At 56.1% G+C, this 24,151-nt stretch overlaps 3 protein-coding genes across 8 annotated transcripts in view; 2 read left to right on the forward strand and 1 right to left on the reverse strand.

The window, feature by feature from the left end:
* Positions 1-1,201, forward strand: part of SPEN (spen family transcriptional repressor) — a 66,839-nt gene extending 65,638 nt beyond the window's left edge. For all 3 annotated transcript variants that reach the window (XM_065650251.1, XM_065650252.1, XM_065650253.1), the window contains one exon: positions 318-1,201. In XM_065650251.1, coding sequence (XP_065506323.1) covers positions 318-380 — 63 coding nt within the window. In that variant the 3' untranslated portion in view covers positions 381-1,201. The remainder of the gene's footprint in view (positions 1-317) is intronic.
* A 4,347-nt stretch (positions 1,202-5,548) lies between these two features.
* Positions 5,549-9,736, forward strand: AGMAT (agmatinase (putative)). The gene is made up of 7 exons (XM_065650288.1): positions 5,549-5,859; positions 6,244-6,446; positions 7,157-7,205; positions 7,321-7,516; positions 8,140-8,319; positions 9,442-9,526; positions 9,653-9,736. Exons 1-7 carry the CDS (start codon positions 5,549-5,551, stop codon positions 9,724-9,726), a joined length of 1,098 nt encoding a protein of 365 aa, XP_065506360.1. The 3' UTR covers positions 9,727-9,736.
* Positions 9,737-13,188: 3,452 nt separating this feature from the next.
* ZBTB17 (zinc finger and BTB domain containing 17) lies at positions 13,189-23,918 on the reverse strand. 4 transcript variants are annotated; one of them, XM_065649958.1, is made up of 17 exons: positions 23,799-23,918; positions 22,424-22,508; positions 21,837-21,954; positions 19,528-19,734; positions 19,180-19,368; positions 18,785-18,949; positions 18,558-18,680; positions 17,367-17,605; positions 17,132-17,274; positions 16,140-16,440; positions 15,967-16,054; positions 15,378-15,494; positions 15,176-15,296; positions 14,956-15,086; positions 14,660-14,875; positions 13,664-13,753; positions 13,189-13,573 (listed from the first exon to the last, which is right to left on the reverse strand). In XM_065649958.1, the coding sequence occupies exons 2-17, from the start codon at positions 22,427-22,429 to the stop codon at positions 13,287-13,289; spliced, it is 2,541 nt and encodes an 846-aa protein (XP_065506030.1). In that variant the 5' UTR covers positions 22,430-22,508; positions 23,799-23,918; the 3' UTR covers positions 13,189-13,286. The 4 variants fall into 4 exon arrangements, with proteins under 4 accessions (XP_065506030.1, XP_065506029.1, XP_065506032.1 ...); XM_065649957.1 differs by having other exon boundaries at positions 18,558-18,686; XM_065649960.1 differs by lacking the exons at positions 22,424-22,508; positions 23,799-23,918 and having other exon boundaries at positions 18,558-18,686; positions 21,796-21,871.
* Positions 23,919-24,151: the final 233 nt, after the last annotated feature.

Raw genomic sequence — 24,151 nt, forward strand, 5'->3', positions numbered from 1 at the left:
ATGGAAGAAGAAAATGCTGCCAGACACCAGCCTCCTGCCCGGACCGGCCTCGATCAAACTCTCGCTGGGCGGTTTTGCTGCCCTGGATGTTTACATATTGCTTTAGCTTACGGACAACGATGCACTCGGCAGGCGCCTGGTGGGGGGTTTCTGTGCCTCCTTTTGGGGAAAAAAAAAAAAAAAAAAGAAAAAAAAAAGAAGAAAGGATGGCTTATTTTTTTTAACAAAAAAAAAAAAAAAGGAAAAAAATATTATTAAAAAAAAAAACAAACCTGAACTGCCTTTGCACTAAATTAGTGACTCGGACCTTTGCACAGTTGGGGACACGCTGTGACGTTCTGGATGTCTTGACACACACGGACACACGCGCCGGGGACTGAACGCAGGACCTGGGGACTCCGCCTGAAATCTGTGGGTCAAGGATCATTTCACACGTTCGCTTTTATTTTTATTTTATTTTTTTTAATCGTTGGTTTTGGGTTTTTTTTTCCTTTAATTTTCTTTTATTTGGTTTTTCCGGATGTGAACCTTCCTCTGCTCCACCTGCCCCCGCTGCAGCCGTCTTCTCTTCATCTGGGATGTACAGTTTACACTGAAAAAGAAAGAAAAAAAAAAAAAGAAAATACAAAACAGAGAAAAAAAAAAATAAAAGGGAGAGCTATTTTCCTTCCTGGTGGGATATGCAGAACTCAGTGGGTGTGTGTATATATAAATATATATATAATATATATAAATATATATAATACTGACTTTAAAAAAAAGAAAAAAAAAAACAAGAAAAGGAAAAAAAAAATCGAATCCCCACAACATACATTTTTTTTTAATCTGTGCCAAAAATGTGTTTTCAGAGAAAATCTTATTTTCATACTCAGACTTTGTATTGTCACTCATTTGTAAGTGCGCTTCATTTAAACATCCCCCCTCGTCTCAGCCGCTGTGGAAGTGTTATACACTTGTACAAAGACTCTCGACCCCCCCTCCCCTTCCCTAACACTTATTAATTTATGGAACTGGTTTTTTGTTTTGTTCTTTTTTTTTGTTTGTTTGTTTCGTTTTATTTTTCGCAGCGCAGTTTTGTTTTGTGTGTCCATTGGATTACAAACTTTATTAAAAAATACAAAACACCTCGGAGCCCGAATCTCGTCCCTTGGGGTGATGGGGGGGGGAGTGGAAGGAGCTTTGGGGTTCCCCCCCCCGGAGTCGTCACCGATCTTTTGCTGCAAAAAAAGAAGAAAAAAAAGAAAAAAAAAAAGATCATTTTATCAGAGTAAACTCAAATCTCTGTTTATTCGCATTTGTGTGTTGTAAATAATTTGTTGAAAACCGAAGTTGCAAATTTTTTTGCTTTTCATTTCGATGCACACTGACTACTTGCTAAAAAAAAAAAAACAACGAATTTTGATACGTGCTGTTAAGAGCCGGACTTGACATTTTTCACCGGCTTTACACCCAAAAGCCACGTGGGCGCGGGAGGGAACCCCTGGTTCTTCACCAGTGGGTGCGTGAATGGGGTAAAATCAGGAAGAGATGGGAAAAAAGGAGATTTGGGAGAAGAATTGGGGGTTAGAGGGAAGACCCGACCCCCCCCCGCCATGTGAGCTGGGGGGTGGAGGGAGAGGGGAGCCCTGTTTGGGGTGAAAAACGGGGAAAATGGAGCAGCTGGTGCCCTTGGATCCGGGAGAAGGGATGGGGGGGGGGGGCCCCTGGAGTCAGGATCGGGCCCAAGAGCCTCCCCTGGTGCCTGGTGGGGGGGAAGGGAGGGATGGACAGACAGACGGACACGTGGATGGGGGGAGAAGGTAAAGGGCCCGATCCTGCCCCTCCTCCCAGAGCCATGAGTGCGTGACAGACACACGGAGCGGGGGACAGACAGACGGACAATTGGGGGAAGTTGAAAAGGTCCGATCCTGCCCACGAGTGGGGTCAGGGCAGGGGTGCGAAATTGCTAATTTTTCGAGTGGGACCTTTGGGACAAAAAGTGCATTTTTGGGGGGTGGTTGTGCTGAGCGAGCAGGAGGCGAGTGACCGGACTGGACAGTACCACTGGACAGACAGACACTTGTACATACCGCTGGACTGACGGACACTTGTATGTACCACTGAACAGACGGACACTTGTCCGTGCGGCCGGACAGACGCCTGCCCAGCCAGGCACTCACCTCCTGCATCCCAGCATAAACTGCCCAAAAATGGACATTTTTGTCCCAATGTCCCGGCGCAAAAAATCAGCGATTTCACACCCCACCCCCACACACACTTGAACAGGATCGGGCCCTTTAGACACCCCTCCTCCCACATGTCCGTCTGTGTCCCCGTCCGTGTGTCCGTCACCCACTCGTGGCGCTGTGGGTGTGGCAGGGGTGCGAAATTGCTGATTTTTCAAGTGGGACCTTTGGGGCAAAATGTCCATTTTTGAGCAGTTTGTGCTGGGGGTGCAGGAGGTGAGTGTCCGGCTGGGTGTACAAGTGTCCGTCTGTCCAGTGATGCGTACAGGTGTCCAGCTGGACATGCCCAGCTGTTTGTACCACCAGACAGACACACAGACGCCTGCCCAGCTGGACACTCGTCTCCTGCACCCTCAGCACAAACTGCCCAAAAAAAAAAAAATGGACATTTTTTTTTCCCCTAAAGGTCCTGCTCAAAAATCAGCACTTTCACACCCCTGCCACACCCACAGTGCCACGAGCGGGTGACAGACACACAGATGCAGACACACGGACGCAGACACACGGACAGGCTGGGGGCAGCTAAAGGGCCCGATCCTGCTGGACTGGGGGTGGGAGTGTGAAATTGCTGATTTTTGAGCGGGACCTTTGTGGGGGAAAAAAAAAAAGTCCATTTTTGGAAGATTATGCTGGAGGATGGAGGAGTCGCTGTGTGTGTCCAGACAGATGGACAGTTGTGCATCCAGCCGGACTGACGGACACTTGTATGCCCAGCTGGACATTTGTACGTACCGCTGGACAGAAGGACACTTGTACGTGCAGCCGGACAGACGCCTGCCCAGATGGACACTCATCTCCTGCACCCTATGGTACAAATGCACCAAAAATGGACTTTTTTGTGCCAAAGTCCCTGCTGGAAAATCAGCAATTTCACACCCCCGCCCCGCCCCAGCCCCACCCCCACCACACCCCCGCCCCGCCCCCAGTGCCACGAGTGGGCGACAGACACACGGACACAGACACACGGACACAGACACACAGGCCGGGGGGACTAAAGGGCCCGATCCTGCTGGAAGGGGGGGCGGGGCGGGGGTGTGGCGGGGGTGGGGCGGGGGCGGGGCGGGGGTGTGAAATTGCTGATTTTCCAGCGGGACCTTTGGGGCAAAAACGTCCATTTTTGGCATCTTTGTGCTGCTGGATGGAAGAGGTAAGTGTCCAGCTGCACGTACAACTGTCCGTCTGTCCAGTGGTACGTACAAGCGTCTATGTGTCCAGTTGGACATACAAGTGTCCGTGTGTCCGGCGGTACGTACAGCTGTCCAGCTGTACATGCAACTGTCTGTGTGTCTATCTGGACGTGCAGCTGTCCATGTGTCTGTCTGCATGTCCAACCATCCATAGAACTGTCTGCTTGTCTGTCCGTACATCCATGTCTCTGATGCTGTGACACCGTCTGTACGTCCAGCTGGACCTGCAGCTGTTCCATGTGTCCATCTGTCCGTGCATCTGTCCATCTGGCTGGATGTGCAGCTGTCCGTCTGTCCGTGCCCCTGTCCGTGTGTCCGTCACCCACCCGGGGTCCTGGGCGTGGCTCAGGCCCCGTCCTGGCTGCAGACACATGGACGGGGGCGCGGACAGACGGACACGTGGATTCTGGAGGGCTCAGGGGGTGGTGCTGTGGTTTCACGCCCAGTTGGACGCACAGACAGTTGCATGTCTGTCCGTCCATCCATCCATGTGTCTGTCCTGGTGTCTGTCACTCTATCCTGGGGCACTGGGGTGGGTCAGGCCTAATCCTGACTTTAACGTCCCCATTTCCCCGCCGGGGGGGTTTGTGCCCCTTAACCTGCCCCGTGCCGCCCTGAGACAAACCGGGACCCCCGTGGGGTGTCCGTGTGTTCCCATGTGTCCGTGTGTCCCCTCCCGTGCTGGGGGACATGCTGCCCCTCAGCCCCAGCACCGAGGGGATGAAGGACGGGGCTGGAGCCACCGCTGCCCCCAGAACCCCAAAACCCCCCAGGCCCCCAGCAGGAGCTGTTGAGCTCAGCAAGGCTCAGCTTTGCTAGTCGGGGCTTTCCTCGTGCGCTCATCTCCCTCCCAGGGCCAACGGTGACTCGAGCAGGGACCAGAACTCGCCCTTCGATCCACCTGATTTCACCGCGTCGTTATGAGCCCAGCCCGGTGTGACCTGTGCTGCTCAACTCCAGACACGGGCCCCTGGAAACCACCTCGTTTCACGTCTCTGGCCTCAAACCCGGCCCAAAGCGCTTGTCCTGCAGCACCGGCCCTGGTGCTTCAATCTGTAGTGCTCCTGCTTTTCCTGCATTTTGTCAGTCTGCAGTTCTGCTGAGGTTAGTTGGGGTTTTTTTTGTTTTCTTTCACTGCCTGCCTTTGGTTAATTTATGATTCTGCAGCATCCTGGGTGCTTTTGCAAAGTGCAGTTTAAAGGCACGTGCTGTTAATGCAACAAATGCCACCAGACTTGCTGCAAGGGGAGGAAAACTGCGATATTTCTCAGCGCGTCCCTCTGGCCCTGTCGTGGTGCAGGAGATGGAGATTCTGTGTTTCTGTTCCTGATGTTATATAGAATCATTTTGGTTGGAAAAGCCCCTCAAGACCATCCAGTCCAACCGTTCCCCAGCCCCGGCACTGCCCCATGTCCCTGAGAACCTCATGTCCGTCTGTCCAACCCCTCCAGGGATGGCGACTCCAGCACTGCCCTGGGCAGCCTGTTCCAATGCCCCACAGCCCTTTGGGGAAGAAATTGTTCCCCAGATCCAACCTCAACCTCCCCTGGCGCAACTTGAGGCCGTTTCCTCTGGTCCTGGCGCTTGTTCCTGGGGAGCAGAGCCCGACCCCCCCTGGCTCCAAGCTCCTTTCAGGCAGGTCAGAGATCAGAAGGTCTCCCCTCAGCTCCTGTTCTCCAGCTGAACCCCCAGCTCCCTCAGCCGCTCCCATCACCCTTGTGCTCCAGCCCCTCACCAGCTCCGTTCCCTTCTCTCAACTCGCTCCAGCACCTCAAGGCCTTTCTTGGCGCGAGGGTCCCAAACCTGAGCCCAAGATTCAGGGTTTGGCTTCACTGTGCCCAGCACAGGGATGGTCACTGCAGTAGTTTTACTGGCCACACTATTCACACTATTCCTGATGCGTGTTTTTTGCTGAGAAACAACCCGTGCTGTTGGGAAAGGGGGTGGTCGAGAGGGAGAACACAGGGGCCGAGCCGAATTTCTGCCCTTCCCTGAGCCGCGGGGTGTCGGGCTGCACTTTGCACCCGGGAGGGCGGCGGGAGGCTCGGCGCAGGCGCTGGCTCCCTGCCCGGCCGCGGCACCTCAGCCCAGGCAGAACAGGCTCTGTGGGGCAGAGCGTGGGGCCCGCGGGGCAGGATGAGGCGGCTGCTGCCCCGGCGAGCCGGGCTCTGCGCCCACAGCCTCTCGGCGTTTGTCACCGCGGCACCTCCGGCTGTCCCGGCCACCCCCGGCTCCTCGCCCGGGACGTCTCTGGGGCTCCTGCGGTTCGGGCCCACTTGTCGCTGGGGCTCGCGGTTCAACGTGCCCCCCAGTGCCGAGTTCGTGGCCCGGCCCGTGGGGATCTGCTCCATGATGAGGCTGCCGGTCCAGGTGTCGGCGGAGGGGCTGGACGCGGCTTTTGTTGGTGTCCCCCTGGACACGGGGACGTCCAACCGGCCGGGAGCCAGGTGAGGGCTGCTCACAGTGCCGGGGGCCGGGGCTCGGGGAGGGGAGCGCTGCGTGCAGGTGCTGGCACTGGGAACTCCGCCCTGGACAGGGGACAGACTTGAGCAGGGCTGTTCGATAGCACAGGGGGAGACGGTTTTAAATTAAAGGAGGATTCAGGCTGGATGAAAGGAAATTTTTGATGCTGAGGGTGGTGAGAGCCTGGCCCAGGTTGGCCAGAGAGGTGGTGGATGAACCATCCCTGGAGACATCCCAGGCCAGGCTGGACGGGGCTCTGAGCAACCTGAGCTGGTGCAGATGTCCCTGCTCATGGCAGGGGGGGCACTGGGGGAGCTTTAAGGTCCCTTCAACACAAACCATTCTATAATTCCATGTTCTCTCCTCAGGTTCGGCCCACGCCAGATCCGCGCCGAGTCGGCGCTGCTGAGGAGCTACAACGGCAGCACCGGGGCTGCCCCTTTCGACTCGCTGCGGGTCGCTGACATCGGGGACGTGAACGTCAACCTCTACAACCTGCCTGACAGCTGCCGCCTCATCCGAGAGTCCTACCGGCAGATCGTGGCCTCCGGCTGCGTGCCCCTCACCCTGGGTAAGGGACCCCGGTCTCTGTCCACCCGAACCCCCGAACATCCTCCCCTCGCTCAGCCTGAACATGGGGAGTGATGAACTGTCCCCTGTACGAGGTGTTGCGCTAATTTATGGGCTAACGGAGTGTGCTAAATCATGGGTGGTGTGCTAAATCACAGGTAGTGAATGTATGCGCTCTCTGCTGAAATGATTGCCACCGATGGTGTCAAAAATGAAGAGGATGGGTGAGCCAAGAGGCTGTTTCAGTGCACAGCCTCACATCCCATCGGCAGGGTGCTTCAGGTGTCCCGTTGAGCAAATAGAAAAGAGCAAAGAGCAGTTTGTGTCCCTCCGCAAAGCCTCGATCCCGCTCTGCGTTGGGCGCGTGTTCAAGTTTCCAGCTGTCGCGGCTCAGCATCGCTAAATGGAGCGAGTGTGTTGGAGTAACATGGAGCAAATTATCAGTTATAGTGTCCTCGGGAGTGAATCGAGCACCCGTTATATATCAAAAGTCCCTGTCCCTGCCAGCAGAGCCGTGTGTCTCTGGTCCTTCCCTTTTTCCCAAGGAGGGAGCGACCTGCACCTCAGGTTTTCCTTCAGGAACGAAGCCCTGGGCTGTTTAAACAAGCGCAGGATAAATGCAAGAGGGGAAAAAAATCACCTGGGAACAAACATAGTGAGCGCTGAGCACCTCTTGCAGCACCTTGCACCCTCTTCCCTGTCCCGTTGCAGGTGGAGATCACACCATAACCTACCCCATCCTGCAAGCCGTGGCCGAAAAGTAAGTTTGTGACCTGGAGATGGAGAATGAGGAGCCGGGAAGGAGCCTGGGGAAGGCTCCGGGTTTGCTGGGCATGGTGTGGGAAGGACTAACGCGGCCGGCCCGTCTCGCCCAGGCACGGCCCGGTGGGGCTGGTGCACGTGGACGCTCACGCCGACACCGCGGAGCGGGCGCTGGGCGAGCGGATCTTCCACGGGAGCCCGTTGCGCCGCTGCGTGCAGGACGGGCTGCTGGACCGCGGCCGCGTGGTGCAGATCGGCCTCCGCGGCTCCTCCTACGGCCCCCAGCCCTACAAGTACGGCCAGGACCAGGTAACCTCGGCCGCAGCTGCTTTCTCTCCCTGTGTTAATGTTCCCTTTGCTTCAGCAGGAAAAGATACGTCTGTTCTGGGTCTTGTCCCATGCCAGGGGCCCGGCTTGCAGGGCAGATGCTCCTGGCGCACTGAGGCGTTAGCGGAGCTGAGAACAAGCAAACTGGGGGTGAGCAGAGCGTGCTGCATGTTGCAGCTCTGCAGCCCGGCCCTGGGATGAGGATTTACCTCCCGACAGGAATCCCCAGTGGGGCAGGGGATGCTCCGCTTCATAGAATTGTTTTGCTTGGAAAAGACCCTCAAGATCGAGTCCAACCATAACCCAGCCCTGGCATGGCCCCATGTCCTGAGAACCTCGTGTCCGTCTGTCCAACCCCTCCAGGGATGGTGACTCCAGCACTGCCCTGGGCAGCCTGTTCCAATGCCCCACAGCCCTTTGGGGAAGAAATTGTTCCTAAATCCAACCTCAACCTCCCCTGGCGCAACTTGAGGCCGTTTCCTCTGGTCCTGGCGCTTGTTCCTGGGGAGCAGAGCCCGACCCCCCCTGGCTCCAAGCTCCTTTCAGGCAGTTTCAGCTTCACCCACCATTCCCTGAGCGAATGTCCGTGTGTCCGTCCGCCCCAGGGATTCCGGGTGGTCCCGGCCGAGCAGTGCTGGGGGAAATCACTGCTGCCGCTGCTGCGGGAGGTGAGGGCGCAGATGGGGGACAAGCCGCTGTACATCAGCTTCGACATCGACGGGCTGGACCCCGCGTACGCCCCGGGCACCGGGACGCCGGAGATCGCCGGCCTGACGCCTGCGCAGGTGACGGGGATGCGGATTCGTTTCCCAGAGGGACGTTTTTCACAGAATCACAGAATGACAGGATGTCAGGGGTTGGAAGGGACCTCGGAAGCTCATCCAGTCCAACCCCCCGCCGGAGCAGGAACACCCAGATGAGGTTACACAGAAGGTGTCCAGGCGGGTTGGAATGTCTGCAGAGAAGGAGACTCCACAACCTCCCTGGGCAGCCTGGGCCAGGCTCTGGCACCCTCACTGGGAAGAAGCTTCTTCTCATCTTTAAGTGGAACCTCCTGTGTTCCAGTTTGCACCCATTGCCCCTTGTCCTGTCACTGGTTGTCACCCAGAGGAGCCTGGCTCCATGCTCCTGACACTCCCCCTTTCCATATTGATCCCCATGAACGCGTCAGCCCTCAGTCTCCTCTTCTCCAGCTCCAGAGCCCCAGCTCCTCAGCCTTTCCTCACACGGGAGATGCTCCACTCCCTGCAGCATCTTCATGGCTGCGCTGGACTCTCTCCAGCAGTTCCCTGTCCTTGACCTGAGGGGCCCAGAACTGGACACAATATTCCAGACGAGGTCTCCCCAGGGCAGAGCAGAGGGGCAGGAGAACAAGGGAGTGACCCCCGAGCTGCCTCCAAATGGCGGCCCCAGAATCACCTCAGGGCTCAAAATGGCGGCACCAGAATCACCTCAGGGCTCAAAATGGCGGCCCCAGAATCACCTCAGGGCTCCAAATGCGGCCCCAGAATCACCTCAGGGCTCCAAATGGTGACCCCAGGGGAACAAATTTTGGTTCTTTTGGCCTCAATGCAAGACTCTACACTTGCCCTTGTTATATTGCATTAAATTTCTCCCCGCCCAGCTCTCCAGCCTGCCCAGGTCTCTGGATGGCAGCACGGCCTCTGGCGTGTCAGCTGCCGTCAAAGGAGGTTTTGGTGCCAGCACAGCAAAGGGAAGGGCTGGGGAGGCCGGGGGGCGTTTCGTCATGGTGATGAGGAAAAAAAATGCTGAACCGATGGGATTTGGGCTGTAACAGCCGCGTTTCCTCGGCCGCACAAGGGCAGAGCAGAGCCCTGAGCAGTCCCCTGGCTCAGAATTGTTTCTTGAGCCCGAACCTGTATTTTTTCAATTTTTTTCTTCTCTAGGCTTTGGAGATTATTCGTGGCTGTAAAGGACTGAACATCGTGGGGTGTGACCTTGTCGAAGTCGCGCCCATGTACGACGTCTCCGGTGCGTCTCAAGCCGGGGACGAGGACGGGGCCTTTGCGCCGGGGGTGACAGTGCTTGGGCATTCACGGATTGGGGTTTTTTTTCCCCTTTTTGACTTTTTTCCCCCCTTTTTGTCTTTTTTTCCAGGAAACACAGCCCTCCTGGGGGCAAACCTGCTGTTCGAGATGCTCTGTGTCCTCCCCGGGGTGACAACACGGTGACAGCAGCTCCAACCCCAGCCCGGCCGTCCCATCCTGTCCCCTGCGCTGGGCAGTGAGAAAGAAATGCCATTTACCGCTAGAAAAGGTCATTTTAAGCTAATAAACCGCTGGTAGCAGCTGGGTTTGAAGAATCGGTGTCTGTAGTTTGCCCGGGAAAGGGGAAGATGAGGCTGATGCGGCTTCGCCTCCGCGCTCACGGCTGGAATCCATCCCCCGGGTGGCGAACCAGGCGCAAAATTGTCACAATAAAAGGTTTTTGGTGTTAAGGTGCAGCAGGAGGAGAAGGGGGTTGATTCTGGGACCCCCCCAGCTCTGCCAGGTTATCCCTGGGGGGGTTTAAAGATGCGGAGATGAGGTTCTCAGGACATGGGGCAGTGCCAGGGGTGGGTTATGGTTGGACTCGATCATCTTGAGGGGCTTTTCCAACCCAAATGATTCTGCGATTTTATGACATTAAATGTCTGCAGGTGGCCTGGGGCTCGTTATTTAACTAATTTTCCTGCTGGGGATAACGAGGTATCTCCTGTGGCAGGAGAGGTTTAGTTGTCCCAGGGAGCTGAGTTTGGTCTGTACATGGAAACACCTCGTCAGCATTAAAATACTGGTATTTTGGTTGTGAATCTGTAATTTTCTTGTAACAAAATGGCATCGGTGCCTGTTAACAAACACGGAAAACAACCAAGCAAATGCGAAAACAAAAAAACAAAAATAAAAAGGGCAAGTTTGCCAAATAAGTTAATTCCCAAACGCCTCCCAGTATCAAAAGAGTATAATATCAAAAGTCCTATTTCTCACCCGGCCATACAACTGTCCGTCTGTCTGTCCATCTCTCCCGTTCCCCTTCCGTGCCCCGGGAGGGGTCTGGGGGTGGGGATGGCGCTTCAGCTGTATATCCAGCCGGACGGACGGACACTTGTACGTGCAGACAGACGGACAGACGCCCACCCAGCCAGACATTCACCTCCTCCATCCTCAGCACAAACTGCCCCAAAATAGACATTTTTTTTGCCCCAAAAGCCCTGCCCAAAACCCAGCAATTTCACACCCCCACACCCCCCCCCCCCAACCCCATGAGTGGGTGACAGACACATGGATGGGGGGACAGACAGATGCACATACGGACAATGGGGGTGAAAGGGCCCGATCCTGCCCACGAGTGGGGGCGGGGCGGGGGTGTGGCGGGGGTGGGGCGGGGGTGGGGCGGGGGTGTGAAATCGCTGATTTTTCCAGCGGGGCCTTTGGGGCAAAAACGTCCATTTTTGAGAAGTTGTGCTCTAGGGTGGAGGAGCCGAGAGTCGTGTGTGTCCAGACAGTTGCGCGTCCGACCGGACACATGGACACTTGGACAGACGGATGGACACTTGTTCGTTCAGCCAGACACCTGTACGTACCACTGGACAGATGGACACGTGTGCATTCAACTGGACAGATGCCCACCCAGCCAGACACTCACCTCGTGCACCCTACAGCACAAATGCACCAAAAATGGACATATTTTTTTCCCCCCAAAAGATCCTGCTCAAAAAAAATCAGCAATTTCACACCCCCGCCCCGCCCCCGCCCCACCCCCGCCACACCCACAGCGCCACGAGTGGGTGACGGACACACGGATGGGGACACAGACAGACGGACACATCGTGGGGGTGTAAAGGGCCCGATCCTGCCCACGAGTGGGGGCGGGGCGGGGGTGTGGCAGGGGTGGGGTGGGGGTGGGGCGGGGGTGTGAAATTGCTGATTTTTGAACAGCATCTTTGGGGCAAAATGTCCGGTTTTGGGCCACTTATGCTAAAGGATGGAAAACTTGTTATGTGCGCATCCAGACAGATGGACAGCTGTACGTACAACCGGACACTTGTACAGACAGACACTTCTGGCTGGACACATGGACACCTGTACGTCCAGCTGGACACTTGTACGTACCACTGGACAGACGGACACTCATATGTGCAATTGGACAGATGCCCACCCAGCTGGACACTCAGTTCCTGCATCCTCCAGCATAAACTGCTCAAAAAATGAACATTTTTGCCCCAAAGTCCCCACTCAAAAATCAGTGATTTCACACCCCCGCCACACCCCCGCCCCACCCCCGCCACACCCCCGCCCCACCCCCACTCGTGGGCAGGATCGGGCCCTTTAGTCCCCCCAGTGTGTCTGTGTCCGTGTGTCTGTCACCCACTCGTGGCGCTGGAGTTGGGGCAGGGTCAGGGCAGGGCTGTGAAATTGCTGATTTTCGAGTAGGATCTTTGGAGGAAAAAAAAAAAAAAGTCCTTTTTTTGGGCACTTTTTGCTGGGGATGCGGGAGCCAAGTGTCCAGCTGGGCGGGTGTCTGTCTGTCCAGTTGTACATGCCACTGTCCATCTGTCTGGATGCCCAATTGTCCATGTGTCTGGCTGGATGCGCAGCTGTCCATGTGCCTGCATGTCCAACCAGCCATAGATCTGTCTGTGTGTCCGGCTGTACATCCAACTGTCCGTGTGTCTGGTGGCTGTGACACCATCTGTACGTCCAGCTGGACCTGCAGCCATCCCATGTGTCCGTCTGTCCATCTGTCTGGATGTGCAGCTGTCTATCTGTCCGTGCCCCTGTCCATGTGTCCGTCACCCACCCAGGGTCCTGGGGGTGATTCAGGCCCCCTCCTGGCTGCAGACACACAGACAGGGGCCCGGACAGACGGACACGCGGGTTCTGGGGGTGGTGCTGTGGTTTCACGCCCAGTTGGACACAGGGACAGTCGCACGTCTGTCCATGTGTCCGTCACCCCATTCCGGGGACCTGAGGAGGGAGCAGACATGATCCTGACTTTAATGTCCCCATTTCGCCCCCCACAGAGGGTTTTGTGTCTCTTGTCACCCCTGGAGGAGTCCAGACCTCGTGTTGCTGTTGGGTCCCCCCCTGGGGTGTCCATCTGTCCCCATATGTCCATGTGTTCCCCCCAGCACTGAGTGGGACAAGCGATGGGGCTGGAGCCAGCACTGCCCCCCCCGGAACCCCACAACCCCCCAGTCCCCATGGGGTGTCCCCATCTGAACCCCCAGGCGCAGGGGGGACAGCACTGGGCCAGGCTGTTACCCCCCTTTGATGCTGGGTCACCAGCAGCTCCATTTTCTCCTTTTTTTAACCCAAACCGGGCTCTCCTCTTCCTCTACCCCACTCGCTGTAACACAGGGGGGGCAGGATGAGGGTCTCCCCCCCTTTAACCCCAAAACCCCATTGGCAAATCCTAAACCACTTTTTTTTTTCTTTTTTACCTTTTCATCTGAATTATATCCATTTCCAATCAATTGCAGCTTAAAGAAGGATTTCTGTAACCCCCCCAGCTCAGCTGAGGGGCTTTGGGGACCCCCCTTCCTCCCCCCACAGCAAGAGCAACCCTAAAGCATCACCTGGCGGGGGGTCACCAAGTGCCCGCAGTGTCCCCCCCCATCCCCTGAACAGCAGCTGTTAGAAAATATTGCAATTTATTCCATCTCTCTCCATTCAGAAATACACTTTTTACACCATTTCCAAGCAGCTTTTAAATAAAGGCGAAGTGGGGAGGGCAGCAGGAATCACAGGAATCACTCGGGGGGCGGCTGCCCCTCCCCGGCTGTGGGTGCAGGGGGGGCTAAGGGGGTGTTTTGGGGTTCGGGGGGGGGTCGGAGGAGCAGTTCCCCGGCTGGGATGACCTGCTCGGGGTGCCAGGGGGCAGCGGGGGGGCCGTAGTGCTGCTGGTAAAAGTCCGTGTCGGCCTGGAACATGACGAGCGCCTGGGCCGTGTGGAGCCGCACGTGCTGCGCCAGGCTGGATGCGTCCAGGAACTTCTCCCCGCAGGAATCGCAGGCGTAAAGGATCTGGGTGTTGGGGTCTGCGAGGGAAAAACAGGGGGGAAAAGGGATTTGTGAGGTGGGGGGGTCGGAAGTGAGTGACCCCCCCTGTTTCACCTGCCTTGACTCACCTGCTTCTTGCACTTGTTTCACGGCTTTGGTGATCTCGGCTTTCAGAGCTTCGGTTTCGTCTGCTGTCACCGCGGCTGCGACGGGGACAACTGGGAGGGGTGAAATGGGGAGGGGGGTGAGGAGATGGGGGGGACACCCCGGGGGGAGCAGGACCCTGGATTTTGCCCGTTGTGGGGGTTGGGAGGGGCGTCTGGAAGGCCTGTGATGGTTCCTGGTGTCAGGCCACGGCAAAAGGGCACTGCACCCCGTGGGTAAACCACCCCCCCGCAGCTTTGGGGTGGCCTCAGGACCCCCCAGCTGCACCCCGGGGATAAACCCCAATTTCGGGACAGTGCTGGGACCCCCAAACTGCACCCCAGGGATAAACCACCCTTTCGGAGGGCTCTGGAGCACCCAAACTGCACCCCAGGCATAAACCCCAATTTTGGCATGGTGCTGGGACCCCCAAGCTGCACCCCAGAGACAAAACTCCCTTTTGGGGCGGCTCTGGGACCCCCAAGCTGCACCCCAGGGATAAAGCTCCCTCTTAGCATGGCTCTCAGGACCCCCAAATCTGCAGCCTAGGGCTAAACCTCCCTTCTGGGCTGACTCTGGGACCCCCAAGTTGTACCCCATAGATAGGCTCATGTTTGGGACAGCTCTAGGACCCCTTCTAGGGAGGCTTGTGGGACCCCAAACCTGCACCCGGGGGGACAAATCTCATATCTGGGACAGCTCTGGAACCCCTCAGCTGCACCCTGGGGATAAACCTCCCTTTTGAGACAGCACCAGGACCTCCAAGCTGCACCCTGGGGGGAATAAGCTTTGCTTTTAGGGCAGTTCATGGGGCCCCCAAGCTGCATCCTGGTGATAAACCGCCACTTTGGGACAGTTCTGGGACACCCCCAAGGTGCCCCACGGGGATAAACCTCCCTTTTGGGACACTCCGATACCCCCAAAACTGCACCCTGGGGATAAAACCCTTTTTAGGACGATTCCTGGGCCTCCGAGCTCACCCGTGAGCTGTGTGACAGCAGTGGCAGCCAGCGCCTCGGTGGCCAACGTCACCATGTCATCGGAAGCCACCGTGACGATATTGACCTCATCGCCTTCCTCTGGCTCGAGGATTTTGATGCCGGCTTTGCCTTGATGCACTGTCTTCACGTGAGAACGCAGGTTATCCACACGGTTGAACCCCCGGCCGCACTTGTCACACAAAAACGGCTTCTCCCCTGGGGATAAAAAAAGGAATTTTGTGTTATTTGAAGATTTGAGGTTGTTAAAAGATTTGGAGAACCTCGGCGGTACCCACCGGTGTGGATGATGATGTGTTTGGAGAGATCGCCCACGTTGACGAAGGCTTTGTTGCAAACGGTGCATTTGTGGGGTCGGATGTTGTCGTGGTGACGGATGTGGTTGGCCAGTTGACTCGATTGTACAAATCTGGGGAAGGTCACCGGGGTTTTTGTCACTTGTGAGGACACTCTGGCACCTCCACCCATCCTTAAAAACCCATGAGGTTGGACCCTCACCTCTTGCCGCAGCGCTCGCAGACGTACGGCTTCTCCCCCGTGTGCTGGCGCACGTGGGCGATGAGGGAGCTGGCTTGGGTGAAGGCTTTTCCGCAGATCAAGCACTGACACGGCTTCTCTCCTGGAGGGAAAAGATGTGGGGGATTGACAATGCCAAAATCTCCCCAAAATCCCTCAGGGAAAAGAGCAGTTGTGTCCTTACCGGTGTGGATACGGACGTGGCGTTGCAGAGCCCCAGGGTCAGCAAACTGGCGCTGGCAGTGGACGCAGACGTAGGGTTTCTCCCCGCTGTGGATCCGGAGGTGCCGTTTGAGGTTCCCTGAGAGCAGAGGAGGCTCGGACGGGGGGTACGGGGCCCCAACACCCTCTCTCCATCCTTTCCAGCACCCCAGGAACTCCCTTGGGCGAGCCCGTCGCTGTTTGCAGAGCTGGGATGGCTCTGCTGATCCGCAGATCAGGGGACAGCCCGAATGAACACCCGATTTTTGAGGGGATGGAGAGACACCATCAAGCTCATCTGGACCCCTCTGGCGTTTTGCGAGACAGGAGGAGACGTCCCCATCCCCAAAAACTGAATCAAGGGCTCCTGCCAGGAGCACCCCAGGGTGCGATCCCAGCCCGGCCCCGCAGAGGGCGAGAATTTATGCACCGTGACCGCAGCACCATAGTTTGAGGTTTAAACCCCCGTGTCCTGGTTGAAACTCTTCCTCTGATTCCAAATTCCCCTCACAGCAGTCCCTGTCACCCCCAGAGCAGTCCCTGTCCCCCATCACCCACCACCCCTGCGCTACCTGACGTGGTGAACTGTTTGCCGCACTCCCGGCACTTCAGGGGACCATCCGCGATGTGAATCTTCAAGTGAGCCTTCAAATTCCCCACCTGGGGACAGACAGATGGATGCACCAAATCCCCCCATATCCCCACATCCCCCTGAGTCCCAATTTCACCCCACCAGCCAACTCACCTGGTTGAATTTCTTGTCGCAGTGGGGACACTTGTGCTCCTTGTCGGTGTCGTGGGTCTCCAGGTGCCGCATTTTGGAGGTGGGGTCGGAGAAGGAGCGCCCGCAGTAGTCGCACTGGTAGGGTTTCTCACCGCTATGGACCAGCTGGTGCCGTTTGAGGTTGCCCGAGGTGGTGAAGAGCTTGCCGCAGTCGTCGCAGCGGTATTTGGCCTCCCCCGTGTGCCGTTTCTTGTGGAGGTTCAGCAGGCTGATGAGGCGGTAGCTCTTCCCACATTCCTCGCAGCCATAGGGCTTCAGCGGGCTGAGGAGGAGATGAAACCATCAAACCAAGGGAAAAGAATCACCAGTTACCCCAAAACGAGCTCCACCACCCCAGCAAAACCTGTCCAGATCCCACAGGATGTCTTGAAGCAGCGCAAAAGGGAAGGATGGGGCAGAAAAATAAATCTCCTCCCAGACCATGCTGATGGATTTCACAAGGATTTGGGTTCTTGCTGCAAAAAGCCGCCTTCTCCCAAGGAGCAAAGTGACAGCATGAGAGGAAATGGCCTCAGGTTGCACCAGGGGAGGTTGAGGTTGGATCTGGGGAACAATTTCTTCCCCAAAGGGCTGTGGGGCATTGGAACAGGCTGCCCAGGGCAGTGCTGGAGTCACCATCCCTGGAGGGGTTGCACAGACGGACACGAGGTTCTCAGGACATGGGGCAGTGTCAGGGCTGGGGAACGGTTGGACTTGATGGTATTGAGGGGCTTTTCCAACCAAAATGATTCTGTGAATCTATAAACCACATTTTTTTGGCACTGTCGGTGTCTTTCCATGACTGGCACCATCCAACCAGCTCCTCCAGGCTGGTGCAAGAAGCAGAGATGCAGCAGCTGCTGCACCAAACTCTCCCGCCTTTGGCATCATCACAAACCCTTTCCCCACCCAGCTCATCCCAGTGGCACCTCAGGGTTCCCGGTGGCACCTCTGTGTCCCCAGCGTTGCTGTACCTGTGCGTCTTCTCGTGGGCTTTGCATGCAGCCGGGTCGGAGAAGGCTTTGTTACACTCCCGACAGGAGAAGGGTTTCTCTCCGGTGTGGATACGGATGTGGCGTTTGAAGTTCCCGGTGTGGGTGAACTCCTTCCCGCAGTCCTGGGGACGGAGACGGGAGCAGACGCGGCCAGTGACACCTGATGTGTCCCCAGGGGAGCAGGGACCCTCACTGGGGACACGAGCAGCCTCACCTCGCACTTGTGCGTGACGGAGCCGTAGGCTTTCGACTCAGTCCTGTCGCTGTAGGTGCCTGAACGCAGCAGACGGGTTTCACCCAAGTTTTCCTGCCCAGAGTCAGTGCTTCCTGATTCATTATCTTCGGCGTTTTCTCCATTTTCTAACCGGGGTTGCTCTTCCTCAGGGATTTTTGCCTCCTCTTCATCCTCCGCCGTCATCTCCCCCTCTTCCTCCTTTGCTTCCAGCTCCATTTCTGCAGACAGTTGGAAAACACTGAGGTTAGAGATCAAGAGCAGCATCAGCAATGCAAAACCTACTTGTATTTCCTAACTCTAAGCCTGGTTTTAAGGCAATGGGGATTAGACCTGTCCTACTGTACTTAGGAAAAATCCAGTTCTCCATCGTACCATGCAGGGGATAAAAAAATCTACCCGGAGTCAGTTTGTATTGCAGGTTATTAGGCCTAAAATCCGAAAGCCTGAGTGGCCAGAGGAGCATTTCCCAACCCTGCCCCACGGGCTCTGTGACTCACAGGAATCACAGAATCATTTTGGTTGGAAAAGCCCCTCAAGATCATAAAGTCCAACTGTTCCCCACCCCCGGCACTGCCCTATGTCCTGAGAACCTCATCTCCGTCTGTCCAACCCCTCCAGGGATGGTGACTCCAGCACTGCCCTGGGCAGCCTGTTCCAATGCCCCACAGCCCTTGGGGGAAGAAATTGTTCCCCAGATCCAACCTCAACCTCCCCTGGCGCAACTTGAGGCCGTTTCCTCTGGTCCTGCCGCTTGTTCCTGGGGAGCAGAGCCCGACCCCCCCTGGCTCCAAGCTCCTTTCAGGCAGGTCAGAGATCAGAAGGTCTCCCCTCAGCTCCTGTTCTCCAGCTGAACCCCCAGCTCCCTCAGCCGCTCCCATCACACTTGTGCTCCAGCCCCTCACCAGCTCCGTTCCCTTCTCTCAACTCGCTCCAGCACCTCAAGGGCTTTCTCAGTGTGAGGGGCCCAGAACTGACCCCAGGATTCGAGGTTTGGCCTCCCCAGTGCCCAGCACAGGGGAAGGAAACACTGTTTGCGCAGCCAAACACACACTAACAAAATTAACTGCGTGGAAAAAGAGGGTTCAACCCTCGCCCAGCTTCACTCCAGCGCCGCTGAAGAGAACGGGGGGACAGCAAAGTCCCCAGCATCGCCCTCACTCATGCACCCACCTCCTGTTTTGGCACTCGCAGGGACATTGCTCTTTGCCACGGGGCTGCCGCTTCTGACCACGTTCCCCACCAGCTGCGGGGGGGCAGGAAATTCGGCGTTGGGGGCCTCCTGGATGGTGACATCTGCTCCTACAAGGGTCAGGGTGTCTTGGGCTCGCACAAGGAGACATCAGGCAGTGGGACAGGGTGTGTCAGGAGGGTGACCGGGGGATTTTGGGGTGTCTCACCGTCTTGGCCACCCAGCTGCTCCGTTTGTCCCTCAGGTTGTGCCTCTGCAACCACGGGTTTCTCTTCTGTCCCCTCCGGGTCGGGAGGAGCTGGTTTTATTTTGTCAAGATCACCTGGTGCTTCTGCAGTCAACCTCTCGTCCTTGACAGTCACCTTGTCGGCCCCTGCAAGGGAGGAGGCAAAGTGCTCCAGCTGCCAGAAGGATTCTCAAATCCCATAAAAATTCAAGAAAACATCAATTTGTCAACTTCTGGCTCGTCACGATGGGATTAAACCCCATCCAGGCGCCCTTGATGCGCCCAGTGCATGGATTTGGATGCAGCCAGAGAGTGCGGCCACTTCCCGGGGCGATTTCCAGCCTCCCCAGGTGAGGGAACGCGAGGAGGCTCCGTACCGGGGGCGGCGGGGGGTGGCTGGCTCTCGGGGAGGCTCTCTGCCGGCACGGCGAGCGACTTGAGAGCGTTGCAGGCGCTGACAATCTCCTGCATCTGGAGGAAACCCGCCACGGCCAGCACGTCTTCCACATTGTCGGGGTTTAGGCTGAGCTTAGCCGTGTACATGAACTCCAAAACCTGACCCAGGCCTGGAAGGGAGGCAACAGAACCAGAGATGAGCTCTCACCTCTTGTCTGTGTGATTTTAAAAAGCCCAAAAATGCACTAAATTACAGGCTGAAGAACCCTGGGGCACCAAATCGCTTCTTTTAAGCGGCTGGGAGGGATATGGGACGACCCCCTGCCTACCTGCCGCGTTGCTGATGTCAAGATGCACCACGTCCTTCTGGTCGACGAAAAGCATCCTGAAATACTCGCTGCAGGCGGCCAGCACAGCTTTGTGGGCTTTGAAGTCAATGCCATCCACCACAAAGGTGCAGTCGCAGAGCAAACCCAGCTGCCGCTGCTGGTTCAGCTGTTCCAGGACTTGTTTGCTGTGCTGGGGGAAATCCATGGCTGCGGGGAGAAAAAAAAAAAAACGGAGCGGGGTGAGACGGCTGGTGAAACTCTGATGCTGCATCAGAAGGAGCCACAAAACAGGACAGATCACAAAGCCACAGAAAAACAACAACTTGACCAAGCCGTTCATTAAAAAATGTGGCCAAAAAGCCAAATTTCAGCTCCTTGCTACAGCCACCAGCCTTCTCCACCAAACACCACCCCAAAACCTCCCCTCAAACAGGCACGACACCAGCGTGGGGCTGCAGAGAGCGGCAAATGAACGGTCAATATGTTTTTTCGCCACCCTAACAGCACTTAAAATCCATTTATCACTCCTGAATTGGCCCAAGCCGCAAGCAGGAACCCTCTTGCCTCTGCAAACACAAGTGCCACTGTCCCTTCATCGTCAAAATCTTCCACTTGTTTTAGCTGCTCGCATCATAGATACTGAGGGATTTTTATTTTTGTGTTGTGTGTTTGGAGGGAGTCGCCCCTGTTTGAAGCACAACCTTGGCTGAAGAATGCTGTAAATTCCTGGAAACACAGCAAAATCCCATTTTTTGAGCAGGTCCTCATCAGCAAAGGTTGAGGCGCAGCAGGATCTCGAGCTGCTCACACGTGTTGGGAGTTTTCTCCTGCAAGATGCAGGGTAAAGAACAAATGGTTTTGGGTAAAGAACGAAAGGTTTTGGGTAAAGAACATGGGGTTTTCACTCAGCTTCATTTTCCAAAAATGATTCCTGTGGAGGCTGGAGGGATCGTTTCATCGACGGGCGAAGGAGAAGGAAGCAAACGGGAATTTATCCACAGTTATTTGTTCAAGGAAACCCTTAAAGTTCCAATTGCTGGAAGAAACAAAGTCACGGTCAGGCAAATGCTCCTCGTTTTGATGCTCAGTGTCTCTCTGATGGTTTCCAGCTCACAACAGTTGCTTTTCCACTATCCCAGCTCTTAAAACCAGCTGGAAGTTTCAGGTTTGGGGAAAAGTGACAGGTTTGGATCCACGAAAGCAGGTCAGTTCCAAGAACCTGCGAGCATGGAGCCATTCGAGAGTGTGTAGTGCAGAGTGAGCCGAGGGAGCCTCCTCCTGTCTGCTGCCAGTGCCGGCAACGCGCTTGGCGAAAAACCTTCCAGCCCAAGGATCCATCTGGCTTCCAAAATCGTTCCTGGGGGGGATGAGAAGCCCAGACACCTCCAACAACATCAGATCCCGCACAGAGAGGATGTTTCGCTCCCAAAAGACGTGATTTGCCTTCGCAATTAACTCACTGCCATGACTTTCCCCCAGTTCTTCAAATCTCAGGGCGTTTTTAACCAAACGCCCACAGCCTGTCCCAAAATACATCCCTCAAAAGCCAGAAAAATCAGTGTTTGTATCAAAATCTGCCTAAACCCCCACGTAAGTCTGACCCTGCAAGGTTTGCAGAAGAAATTTAGGGGGGAAAAACGGGGAGATTTTTGCAGCAGGACAAGCAAAGCTGCCTGTCATACACGGAAAGCTCACCACAGCAGGATCTGAGAAATCACGATAGTTTGATGCACTAAAAACCTATTTTTGGTAATTTGTCAGAAGCGCTTTGCATCTGAACGATGATTTTTATCACTCACCGATCAGACTCGCCTCACCTTCGTGTCCGAGCTTTGCAAAGGAGGGAAAATCTCAAGAAATTTAACTCCTTCCCTGAAAAATCCGTATTTTCTGTGGTTTCCTCTGCAATATCACATTACAGCTTCATCGGTGCATGTGAGCACAGCAGGGCCGAGGGTGAAACGAGCTCCATATTGCCCAAAGCCAGCGACCAACGTTCCCCCAACATCTTCGTACACTAAAATCCCTGACTCCAAGCCTTAAAAACCTCAAATATCTGGATCAAAAAAACCCCCACATTGCACCCAAAATGCCACCCTGGTTCTTTGTCATCGCTCGAGCAGGGCCAGTTCGTGGCTCTAGCACCGAGATCCATCCCCATCCCTGACCAAACGGGATGCACTGAAACAGGGACAGACCCGGGGAGGGCAAATATCACGTCTGGCATTGCTGGTCCACCCAATCGCTAAATTAACAAGCCCTCATCACCTGAAAACCTGAGATAAGCCCAGCCCGGAGCCCAGGCTCACCCCTGCGCTGCACAGAGCGGAGATATCCCAAGAAGCGAGGCTGTGGGCGAGGCGGCCGCAGCTCTTCTGCGGAGTTTTCCCCCTTCCCGGCGCTCACGTCAGTCTCTACACGGCCATCCTGGGAGAAATGGGACCAAAAGCTCCGTTTTAAGACCTAAAACTTGTGTGTCAAAGGCACCACAGTCCAATGTCACCGACCCAGGACTGGGCACCCCCTAATTTTGCTGTTTCGGAGACACTCAAGCGCCATTTCCCCTCCCAACCTCCCCGCAACGTGGCTGTCGAGTCTCTCGTTACCCAACTAATCACAGAAAAGCTTCATTATGAGAACACCCACACTCACAGAGATAAATACAGCAGCGAGAGTCCCAGGGAGCTTCCCACATGACCCCTGTTAAGCTCTCTCGCTTATTAATTACATTAATCTCTCCCCATACCTGCCACCCGAGCATCTAAAAAACCCCAAAGCCTCAATAAATTGCTAAAAAATAATGTTTTAAACGTTGCCTTTCAGCGCTGTTACAACCCAGCCACCCATTCTTATGCTGAGAAGAAAAAAAGGACAAGGGGGTTTATTTTCTGCCTACCGTCATCTCCCTTCTTGCGCGTCAGCAGCCGCGATCCGTCCAGCCTCTGCGAAAAGGAGTCTGTCCTCATTTCCAGTAATCAATTCTGCAACGTTTTCAGTTAAAAAAAATAAAATTAATAGCCGATCGGACCAGCGCATTCAAGGTACAGATGTGCTAGTAATACAAATTATGAAATAGAGAAGAGCTCTGGAGTTTGTGGTCAGTGGCAAAACCGGAAAGCGAGCTCATCTTCAGCTGTAAGGAGAGGAAAATAATCATAAACTAAGGCAGGAAGGAAAAAAAAAAGTGGTGAAAAGGAACTAAAGAAGACATGAGGAGAGAAATGAGTAGAGACACTCTGGACCCATCCCGAGCGAACAGACACCCTGCGAACCCCTCAGTTATTTAGCTTTTGGGTCCAGGGATGTGCTCATGCAGCTCCTGATGTGGCTGCGGCGGGCAGGGAGCCAGCGGAGCTACCGAGATGTCGCAGATTCCCAGGTCTGCCGAGAAAACGGCCCATTTCTGCAGCACCCAGATGACCAGCTACAAAACCTTCACCTTCTCGCAAAAAAAAAAAAAACAACCAACAAAACACACCAAAAAACCCGCCCTTGGAACACTGCCCAAGCGCTGCAACTTCGGCAGAAGCTTCTGATGTGGAAACACAATCAAGGAAATGTGGCTTGTCCATGAAGTGTGTCATCTGTACCCAAAAAGTGATGTCCGTGGAGGGCAAGTACAGCCAGTCCAGGCTGTCACCGGGCCAAAAAAGATGCCAGAAAGTGAGAAAAACCCTTTTTTCCCTTGAGTTGCTGCACGATGCTTTGAAGTTTTCTCCACTCATCTGCTGGCAACGTCCCTGATGTGCAGGCAGACAGCTCGGAGACCCGTCTCAGGCCGTGGTGGCCACCAGGGCTGTGTCCCCCGTGTGTCCCCAGGGGTTGGTGGCTGCCCCACGGGTGGGGGGACAGGGCTTTGCTCCTCACCTCGCCCCAAAATCACCCCACGGCTCCGTGGGGACACAAACAGCTCCCATGGACACCCTGGGAAGCGGGGGGACCCCAGCAAACCCCCGTTCCCCTCAGCACAGCGGCCTCAGGGGTGTCACACAGGGTGGGGGGCGCAAATCGGGGCGGGGGAAGAGCTGCCACAGCCCCCCCCGGGGTGATAAAAAGATGGGGGGACCCCCACGCAGCCTTCCCTCAAAAAATCACACCGGGGTTCCCCCCTCAAAACGGCTCCTCTCGGGGGTTCTCCCCTCAGGCGGCGAGCTGGGCCGCAGCCCCTTCCCCTCACAGCCCCCGAGCCCCCCCGCGCCTCAGGGCCTCCAGTCCCCTCCCAGCCCCTCCCCGGGCTCCCTGCCTCCCTCCCCGACCCCCCCCGCCGCTACCTGCCATGCCGGGCCCGGCGGGGGCCTCGCATCGCCGCCCGGGGCCCTCACCGTGACACCGACCAGACAAAGGGCGCCGCCATCTTGGCGCCGGGCGGAAGCGGCGTCTCCCTCCTCCGCCCACCGGCGGCCCGGGGTGGGGCGGGGCGCTGCGCATGCGTAGGTGGGAGCGGTGAAGCCGGTCACGTGGTACCGCCGGCGTTCCCTCCCGTCCCTCCGGAGCGCCGCCATGACAGTGCGGGGAGGGCGGTGGGGTCGGGGGAGCTGCGAGGGGCCGGGTGGTGTCGGGGCTGCACCTGTGGCTCCGTGAGGGGCGAATGGCCCCTGTTCCACCACACTGTGTGCCCCTGAGG

The sequence above is a fragment of the Caloenas nicobarica genome, chromosome 22 (genome assembly GCF_036013445.1).
Source record: "Caloenas nicobarica isolate bCalNic1 chromosome 22, bCalNic1.hap1, whole genome shotgun sequence".
Taxonomy (NCBI): Eukaryota; Metazoa; Chordata; class Aves; order Columbiformes; family Columbidae; genus Caloenas; species Caloenas nicobarica.

What these genes read in the sequence shown, in the direction of transcription:
- ZBTB17 (XM_065649957.1), bottom strand. An exon ending in CCGCTCTGTGCAGCGCAGGG is followed by an intron (nt 19,735 to 21,836) that starts GTGAGCCTGGGC and finishes TTCTCCCCGCAG; the next exon opens with CCATGGATTTCCCCCAGCAC. An exon ending in GCCCACGAGAAGACGCACAG is followed by an intron (nt 16,441 to 17,131) that starts GTACAGCAACGC and finishes TCTCCTCCTCAG; the next exon opens with CCCGCTGAAGCCCTATGGCT.
- AGMAT (XM_065650288.1), top strand. Translation starts at nt 5,549, where the DNA reads ATGAGGCGGCTGCTGCCCCGGCGAGCCGGGCTCTGCGCCCACAGCCTC. An exon ending in CTGCGTGCCCCTCACCCTGG is followed by an intron (nt 6,447 to 7,156) that starts GTAAGGGACCCC and finishes GTCCCGTTGCAG; the next exon opens with GTGGAGATCACACCATAACC. An exon ending in ACAAGTACGGCCAGGACCAG is followed by an intron (nt 7,517 to 8,139) that starts GTAACCTCGGCC and finishes CGTCCGCCCCAG; the next exon opens with GGATTCCGGGTGGTCCCGGC.